Source organism: Rhinopithecus bieti, unplaced genomic scaffold (genome assembly GCF_001698545.2).
Source record: "Rhinopithecus bieti isolate Rb0 unplaced genomic scaffold, ASM169854v2 scaffold_62808, whole genome shotgun sequence".
NCBI classification, from domain to species: domain Eukaryota; kingdom Metazoa; phylum Chordata; class Mammalia; order Primates; family Cercopithecidae; genus Rhinopithecus; species Rhinopithecus bieti.
The window spans coordinates 1,175,384-1,185,671 of record NW_016824893.1 but is presented as its reverse complement, the minus strand read 5'-3'; the positions used below and the strand labels follow the sequence as shown (position 1 = coordinate 1,185,671).

Genomic DNA, 10,288 nt, shown 5'->3' with positions numbered 1-10,288 from the left:
TTTTTTGAGACGGAGTCTCGCTCTGTCGCCTGGGCCCGGGCTGGAGTGCAGTGGCCGGATCTCAGCTCACTGCAAGCTCCGCCTCCCAGGTTTACGCCATTCTCCTACCTCAGCCTCCCGATTAGCTGGGACTACAGGCACCAGCCACCTCGCCCGGCTAGCTTTTTGTATTTTTTTTAGTAGAGACGGGGTTTCACCGTGTTAGCCAGGATGGTCTCGAACTCCTGACCTCGTGATCCGCCCGTCTCGGCCTCCCAAAGTGCTGGGATTACAGGCTTGAGCCACCGCGCCCGACCCTTAAGACAATCTTATCCTGGTTTTACACTATTTTTTTTTTTTTTGAGATGCCTTTTCTTTGTGCCACCCAAACAGCAGATTTCCTGAATGAAATTCTACATAATCAACTCTAACCTCTACCTCAAACTTTGATGAGAAACATTATTCTGTTGACCTCAGTACACTGCTGGACATATTGAAGTACAATTCTTTCTCTCTTGACTCTAATATGAAAGGGATGGTGGACACGTACAATTTTATTCCATGTGAGTAAAGTTCACACAATATGTTAAATTTCCATGATTGTTCATGTCACCCCTGCCTCAAACGTTTTAGGTCACAGACATCAGATTGTCTGGAAAACGATTCTATTACTCCCCAAGGACAACTTAATTAAATGGTGTCCAATCTGTTCGGCTATCAGAGGAACTAGTGGCAATGAATACTTACAGATCCATGTACAAAAATTTTTTTTTGCATGCCTCACTTCAGAAGTGACTAGGGATCATCTGACACCAGATGTATTCTCCAATCATTTGTCATTTCATTGTCAGCACAATCACATGGCTAGTACTAAGCATTAAAGAATTGAAGATTAGATTAGTGAGGAAAGTCTACCAAATGCAAGAATGTAATCAGACATTATACTTTTTCCCTTAAATTACTGAAAGTCTTAGGATTCCTTCATGGAAAATTGAGCATAAAGACAAATGAAAAGATAATTTGATATGTGAGGCTAAATTCATAAATATAATCTTAGTAGATGTGGCCGATAAACCATAAGCATGATAATATTTTTAGTTTTCTAGTGTATTTCTTAAATGCAATCATGCATGAACAACTCACATAGGGATCCTCATAGTCTTTCTATAAATAGAAAGGGAACTTGAGGTAACAGCCTTCCATGGATTTATTTTTTCCTCTTCAAAGTCTGCTTAGACATCTGTAGCTTTTTCTAAAGCTTCATCCAAAGCTGGTTTAATTTATAATTGTTAATAAATATTGCATATGCGCCTTTCAGCACCTTACCTTCTTACTTTTAAAGGGAAACACAGAGTACAGGATTGGGTTGTTTCTACTTTTAGTTTTAGAATGCTATTTTCTCCATCTGACCAGTGGCCCTCAGCCTGATTCAATAACTTTTACATTTTGGTTTTATTTAATCTCTACAGAAACACTGAGATAAGATAGGCCCAAGAGTCTAAACGGTACTCATCCAAAAATGTTCCCAATCTCAGGATCTCAATTGCACAGCTGGGTTCTGTTGGTCACATGTCAGCTTCAGAGCACATCTGTTCATTCCTCAAGGATCCTCTAGGCCCCATGAACACAATGTGCTCTGTGTAGAGTAGTTTATACCACAAAACCCAGCAGCTGCATGGGTGAGAAAAATCTCTACTTCTCAAGTTTGTGTCTCTAGGCAGTTTGAATAGGGTGTTTTCTATCTGGCTTTCTTCTGGTTGCCTGTCACTTCTGACATTCAGATGCCTGTTGGCAACAAAGTTGCTTTCGCTATTCTCAGGGACAGATGTTTCTAGTCTGGGAAAAGACAGACCAAACTTTTACTGGAAAGTAAGAATTCTTGCCATATTTAGGCACCCAACCTGAGAAAACATAAGGAAGATCCTGGCCACAGGCTCAAGAATGGAAAGGTAGTCACTGCCAGGAAAATAATGTCCAGATTGGAACACTCAGTTTCAGCATTTAGGAAAAATATTTGCATCAAATCTCCCCATCTCTGCTGGTTCATAATGGCCAAAGGACAACATATCCCTGGTAGGGCATGGGTGGTTCAGACACCCCCAGTTCACCTTGGAAAGTGACATCTTTGAAACCAAGATTTCTGAGAATTCTTGGTTATGTGTGTGTGTGTGTGTGTGTGTGTGTGTGTGTGTGTGTGTATGTGTGTGTGTGTGAGAGAGAGAGAGATTTTCATGTACTTTTGAAACTGTGTACATTGGAAAGGTTTGTGTGTTGATAAGGTTGAGTTGGAATACCGTGAGACTAGTACAAAAAGACTGAAGATATATCAAAAGTGAAGACATTAAATATGAATGGATTTATGTCATAGATGTCATTAATTTGATTCATAAAAAATTATTGTTGTGGATCAAGAATGATTTTATGAAGTCTGCTTTCATAGTCCTCAAAGGCCTCATTGCTAGTTTTCAGAGGAAGGAGTAGTCTTAGGTCAACATGTTTTAAATGAGATGTGAGGGACAAACACAGCTTATAATACTGTAACTAGGTTTCCCTCCCCCTCCACAGGAATGTGTCTATATTTATATAGTATAAGCTGTTAAATCTGTACCAATGGTTGAAAATACAGACCACAGAAGCTTCTTTAATAACACATATACACCAAGTCAAAACGTTCTACTCTGTCATTCATGTGTAAATCAAGTATATTATTCATATACTTCATTGACTTCCTGAATGCGTGCTAAAATGCTAAGGAAAACTCGTTAATCCTGACATGGTGACTGCTCAGCTAACTCTAAAATGTTGATGGAAAAGAAAATTGTCAAAGGGCCTTTTAAGAGCCTCTGCAGGTTACACTCGCAAATCGGAATTCAGAGAACATGAATTTCCTCGTTCAGGAAGGAAGGATTAAAATCAAACACCCTCCAGTGGTTGCATCTAAAAACTGCATAGTTGTCCCAAATGGTTTACTTGTAAAAGGAGTCTTCCTGTGCACCATTTAGAACCTAAGATCCAAGCCCCTACTCAGTCTGATTTTAAAACATTAAAAGAATTTTCTGTGGACTATAAAATCTCTGCCCATCCTGATGACATTTTTTCAAACAAAATCAATAAACATCTATGAAGCATGTAATGAGCTCAAGTCTTCTGCTAGATGACTATAAGGATACAAAAATAAATGAGATATATTCCTTGTCCTCATGGAGTTTATAATCTTGCTGGCTAGAAAAGACATAAATAGATGAAAAGCTAATAAAATTATTTTAAAATGCAAAATGTCACAGGAGAACAAATTTACTGTCCAATAAGTGATTATACACCATAAATTCTAGGGCTGGAGAGATTATTATGAACCTTTCACAGAGGCAGTGATATGGAGAAGGATAAGTAGGATTTGCAAAGTCATAGAGGACAAACATTAACAAATGCATTACAGGGACATACAATGTATATTAAAGGCACAGTTTGGCTAGAGTGGAAAGTATGAGTAGAGGAAGTGGTAGGAGACAAATTTAGGAGATAAATCTGGGTTGGCAAAAGATAGTAGAAGTGTTTAGCTAAGGGTTATAAATTTTATCCTGTAATAAATAGTGAATGATTCATTTGTTGAATGCGGAAGTGACATGATCAAGGAGATGTACATGATATTAGTGGGGCTGAATGGATGGGAGGAAAGATAAGGAAGGTAGAGGGATAATTAACATTGAAGGAGTTAGATAATTAGGGCCTACACTAAGATGGAAAAGTGAGAATGAAAAAAATGCAAGGGACATTGGATTTGGGAGAAAGACACAGAAGAATGAAAAATGACTCTGAGGTATCAGGATGTTCCTTGAAGAAACAATAAATATAGGGTAGTATAGGGAAAACTGCAGAAAGAAACGAATGAAGGACCATAATAAGAAGCTTGTGGAATTCTTTCTCACATTTGTGGAGTAGGAAAAAATAAACCAGTAAATATTGCCTTCTTTATTCCTTTCTATGCATGTATAAATGTGCATACTAATGTGCACATATCAACATATACAGACATAAATGAACCTTAAGAAAAGAGATGAACAATCAAAACCCATTTGTTTCCATTTGTCTTCTGTCAGCTTAGTGACCAAGGTAGCCTGCTGGTAATCTGAATAAATGTTATTGAGGAGCAGCATGATCTAGCAGAGTGAGAACCAAAGTCAAATAAATCTAGGTTCCACTGCCACCTCTACCATTTGCCAACTGTTTATCTTGGACAATTTGGGGTTTTGCTTCCTCAGCATAAGGACATAAGTACCTACTCTCTCACAACACAGGGTTACTATAAAATGAAATGAAGTAATGTATGTGAAATTATTTTATACACTGTCAAGTACTGGAATATAAACTTTTTATTTTGTTATTATCATATGTTGAAATTAACATGTTATGATTTGTAGTTACCAGTTCAATCTTCCCTTCTCAAGGATATCAGTACTTATATGCAAATGAGTTCTAGCACTTATATTTTCCTCAATGGCATTTTAAGCTCTTCAAAAGCAGGGACAATATCTTAGATTTCTCTGTGTTTTCCTTACACTTTACTGTGTATGTGTATGCACTCTGGACATTAAAGGGAGAAAAGTACATATTTTGACTTGAAACTGAATTTATTCTGAAAGCCTCAATATAGCTTTCAATGTGTAGCACAATTTAAAATGGTATTCAAGCCTAGCATACAAGTGTCTTGAAAATAATTTAAATACACAGTGAGAGTGCTGTACCCAATGGCCTAATATACCTTTTAAGTGGATTTTCCATAAATCTGGAAATAAGTGACAAGGCGTAATGAATAACAAGGTTGAAAGGCATAGATTCAAAGCCATTAGTGACAATAATTGTAGGTATAAGTAGAAACACAGTGACAGAAGACTAGCTTTGGAACTGAAACATATTGAAAAGGCTTTAACTAACTTTTACAGATTTTTTTTTAAAGATCATAATGCTTTTCAGGATACTAAGGCAATATAATAAAAATGACCATTATGGCACAATTTAGAAATCATACTCAAAATATTAGTAAGAATGCCTTTAAAAATATTCAGATGCTAGAAATTCAGAACACAGGCATATGGGAAAAATTTGGATTTAAGAAACTCTACTATGAGAAACAACTGTCTAAATACTTGGCTCTGATGTTTGAAGCCTTCACATAACATCCTAAAAGAAACAGAACGTTTTAAATACAAAATTTGAAAGTACTTACTTCCACTTGGAATCAGGTCTCTTTCTGGGATGAAGAGTTTATATCCATAGTGTTTTCCAGGACATCTGGCAGTACTTCAAGAGCAAACTGCTCTTCCTCAGGATTGTCACAGTCTAAAGCATCTTGGTCCACTTTTGTGTAAGAGAGATAGGCATCATATTCCTTGTTGTCTTAAACATAAAGAACAACGAAAGGGTTGTAACTATTAGCAGGTTCTCTTTGAGTACTAAGAGGCAGGGATAGCACAATAATTAGTGACTGTCTTTAATAATTGGAAAAAAATAAGTCACATGCCATGTTATAGGAAATCTAATCCCTTTCAAAATAACCTAGTCATATGATATGAATTGAAACTTATGCAATCGGCCACCTATAGTCTGAACAGAATAAAACAGAGAATTATTATTTGTGACTTTCAGTGACTATACGCATTTGTAATACTCAATGATGTGTGAATGATTAGCTCAGTGTGTTTGAATGCAGGACTAAGTAGACCAAAGTCATGGATTTAACCCCTTTATTTTCCAGTTGGCTTGGCTCTGTTACTTGGGCACAGACTATACCTTGTTTGCACAAATATGTGCAAAAGATCCAACAGGGGCTGGGCCCTAGAGTGTGGAAAATTGAAATAATCCAGCCTCGCTTCTGGAGAAACTGTTCACAGCACATGCCATAGTTCCAGTTGGTTAGTGTCGTCATCTTCATATACAAAAAGCAGTTCATTACCAAATATTAGAGACAGCAGCTGGGTTTTATACAAGTGCATTGCCTGTTATTCTTGTTCAGTTCATGGCCAACTAATATGACACAAGCTTCCAAAAGAAGCCTTTGTTTCAAAATATACATCCTTCCAGTATTGCCAAATTAGATTTTTCCTCCACACATTTAGTCAGGGAGTTAACTGTGCTTTGCAAGTGTATTTTTTCCTCTTTTGCTGTATTGGCTCAGAGCCAGTCTCTCCAGAGATAAAATGTGCATGTATGCATACAGTTTTTTTCCTGCAAAATGTTAATGAGCATATCTACTTGAGGCATTAGTTTCTGAAGGTTTTAGATGGGCCACATCCATACTGAAAAAGTTATAGTGAGATTTTCAAAATTTCCTTATTAAAAAAAGTTTTTAAGTTAATATAGTGAACACAGACTCATGTGGAACTATTAGTAAACTCAGTTACTTACAAATAATAACTGCAAAAGACCGGTAAGAATTTCAGGATTTGTTTCTCAAACACATCAATATTTTCTATTAAAACATGCCTAATTAGAACATACCTAAAACCTAACCAAAATGTAATTTATAAAATGAAGCAGTCACTCATTTACTTCCACCATAACCCACACCATGACTTCATTCTACATGCTGAAGGAGGAATAAACTATAAACATATGATGAGCTGTAGATACCCTCTTTTAGGAATAGATGAGACCTCCCTATCTCTGAAGTAGGATTATGTTGTTCTAATTTTAGTAAGATTTTAGCCTTCACCACTCCCAAACAAAAGAAATTCTGGTTATTTATATTAAGATGGTGCCTGAAAGAAAGAGAAAGAGTTAATACTCTTTAGCATCTTTTTTGGCTGCAAAAGGCTTCCATAAACCTTGGTTGGATTACTTGATTGCCTGGAAGCAGATGTACATGAAGGACTGCCCTGGGTAGTTGAAGAGATCATTTCGCTTACAAGTTGGGTGCATTCCACTGTCGTGCATAAAATTCTGCTTGGAAGTGAGAATGTTCATAAGCAATGCTAATGTAAGAACCTCCTGGTAATCCTAGCACCTCTGCCCTTGTTCCAATCACGTGCAGGATACACCTGCAGGCCCCTGACTTTCTCCAGCTATAATTACTCACCTGGGACTCAGAGCTGCCGATGACACACAGCTGGAAGAATAAAACAGGCCAAAGGACAAATAGCTCCATTCATATGAACAGAATATATTTCATTGTTCTTGATAGATAGTGTTGCTGCCTCAAACTCCATAATGTCAGACCAGACCCTGTTACTCTCTCTGACTTTGATAACTTTCCTATTTCACAAACCTCCCTAAATTCAACCACTTATTAATTCATTCAACAATTATTTGTTGAGCATCTGCAATGGCTACTTGACTTCTTTACCCATCTGACCAGACCTTCTAGACTCCTCTCCTATTGCTTGTACTGACTATGGTTATTTGTCTTCCAAACATGCTAAACTCACATATTCTTGGTTCCGTCCTTACTGGTTCCACCTATATTCTGATATTGCAGTTCAATGCTACAAACACCCCTAGAAAGTACTTCTATACTTACATTTTCTAAGTTGTGGCAAAGAGCATGGATGTCTTTGGTACGTCTTAACACCCAACACATTAGGATTATAAATTTTACCTCGCATTCTAGAAGCACACCATTCACTGAAAAAATGAATGCTTCTGGTGTCATTCATGTCTCTTTAAGATGAACTAAAGGTGAAGAGCTTATGGTGGCTGGCCAGAGCAGGAAGAAAGCTCTCAAAGCCACCATGTCAGATGTCCCAGACGCTCTAGGATACCAGCTAGTGAGCCAGCAGTGACACAGATGCTACAGTTTAAATAATGCACTCAACCTTATGTAGACAGCCAAGAAAACCTCATGAATAGCTGCAGCTGTTGCTCACAAAGAGGAGCAAGATAGATAAACCAAAATCAACAACATGACGCAAATAAGGTTAACAGCAAGGCCTAAAAATTGTTTCTAAACCAAAAGGCTGTTCAGCAGCACCACTTTTCTAGGCAAGGCTAATGAGCCTTCCTCTGTGCTAAATCATGCTAACTAAGCTCATCTGAGGAACCAGAATATAGAGCACAATGCAGACAGAACAGTGTAAGGAAGAGGGCTGGCACAGTGGTTACCATAGGTATGCTGTTCCTAATAAAGAGAGAAGTTTTAAGGAAGAGAACCAAATGTTTTGTAGAAGAATTTTCCTGTTGTCACTTCTGTCCTTTTCTGTTTTAAAATCTAATTTGAATCCTGCTCCCTATCAAGAAGCCATCCATGTTTATAACTCAGTTGTTCTGCAGCTGTGCTAAACAGAGTGCTAAACTCCTAGTTTCTACAGAGCAAAGACTGTGTAATCTTGTTGATTATTATATACCTACTACCTATTATAGTATATGTGTGTGTGTGTGTGTGTGTGTGTGTGTGTGACTGTAGTGTTGATCCAGATGAAGAATATAAGTAAATGCATCATGCATAGTCCCTGCCACTTAGTAGACAGTTAAATATTTAATGACCGAAAAATTGAAAGGTTAAATAAATGAAGCAATCATTGGTGGGTTGAATTAAAATTAATTAAATTTTAAACATGGGTAAGAAGTTAAAGTTTGTTGGATGGATTTTATTTTATAGAAAATCAGGCATTTTATAAGAACTTTTAGGAAATACCATTATAGATATTGTCAAAGAGAGAGCATGAAGAAAAAGCATATGGTTAAAATTAAGTTATGTCTATGATATGTCAAAATATTTAAATGGTGAAATGAAAAATTTGATAGATTATCTGGCTGACATTTCACATTCTGTAACTGTAGATTTCTAAAAGGCAGTTAAAATTCATTTATTCATTTTTACCATATACATATTGACTTCTTAGTATTCCACTGAAGCTAATATAGAGGTTATATACTTAAGGTCCAAGGTTCTATGCAGAAATATAAAATATTTTAACCATCATTCCTAATGAAAACACTTGAAGTACCCTCTCCCCATATTGCATTTTCCCCCCAACACTGAATTTGGAATCAATACATACAATTATGTAATCAAAATGTTCTATATTACTGGACACCTTTGAACACATGAACCACATTGCAGATAAAGATGCAAAGTGGAATATTTAATTCCTGAAAAATTCTATCATATCAGCATAAAATTAATCTTACAAATATGTACTACAACTGAGCAGTTAGTCTAGGTTATTGGGTATCAGTGATGAAGGTAATTAATTATTGTAGATTAACATAATAAATTGTATAATCTCAGAGATTAACAAATTGCATATTATCAGGACTCAAAACATATTAATCACAGAAGCCTCTCTTTCATATTTTTATTTATTTTATTCATTTTTTTTTAGAGACAGGGTCTTACTCTGTCATCCAGGCCGGAGTGCAGTGATGCGATCATAGCTCACTGCAACCTTGAGCTCCTGGGTTCAAGCGATTCTCTTGACTTGGCCCCCATGGTTATCCGGTACCATAGGCATGCACCACCATGCCCAACTAATATTTTTTAAACTATTTTTTGTAGAGATGAGGTCTCCCTATGTTGTGCAGGCTGCTCTTGAACTCCTGGGGTCAAGCAATCCTCCTGCTTAGGTCTTCCAAAGTGCTGGGATTTTGTGAGCTACTGTGCCTGGCCCCTTTTATGTTCTTTTACACAGATAATGCATCTTTTATCTTCACAATTGGCTACTTTAGCCACTTGCTGGCACCTGGGAACCAGGGACATTAACCTCAATAACACATTCTCTCTAGTTTTTTTCTGTATACAGATAAGAAGTCAAGATTTTTCAATATTAACTGTTGTTTATAGGAAGAACTGAGGGTAATTGGTCATATTTCCATATATATTGTCAGCATATATAATAATTGTTGGAATAGGCCTTAATTTTTCACTTTTAAGATATATCTAAATAAGTCTGTAGTACTTTTAAATGGGCTGCTGTAATTGCTGAGTAGATTGGAAATGTGCAAATGTGTAGATGTGTAGATTTGAAAATGAGCAAATGAGCATGCATATGTACTCATCAAAAAGCATTTCACGCCAGGTGCAGTAGCTAACGCCTGTAATCCCCGCACTTTTGGAGGCTAAGTCCAGAGGATTGCTTGAATGCAAGAATTTGAGACCAGCTTAGGTAACAAGGCGAGGCCCTGTCTCTACAAGACATAATAATAATAATAGTAATAATAATAAATTAGCCAGGCATGGTGGCATGCACTTGTAATCTCAGCTACTCAGGAGGCTGAGGCAGGAGGATTGCTTGAGTACAGTAGTTTGAGACTGCAGTGAGCCAGGATTGCACCACTGCACTCCAGCCTGGGTGACAGTGACTCTGTCTCAAAAAAA

At 37.0% G+C, this 10,288-nt stretch overlaps 1 protein-coding gene across 1 annotated transcript in view; it reads right to left on the bottom strand.

The window, feature by feature from the left end:
- Positions 1–10,288, bottom strand: part of IL1RAPL2 (interleukin 1 receptor accessory protein like 2) — a 53,013-nt gene that overhangs the window by 7,838 nt on the left and 34,887 nt on the right. Inside the window, 2 exon segments of the mRNA XM_017862680.1 lie at positions 5,204–5,260; positions 5,263–5,373. Coding sequence (XP_017718169.1) covers positions 5,204–5,260; positions 5,263–5,373 — 168 coding nt within the window.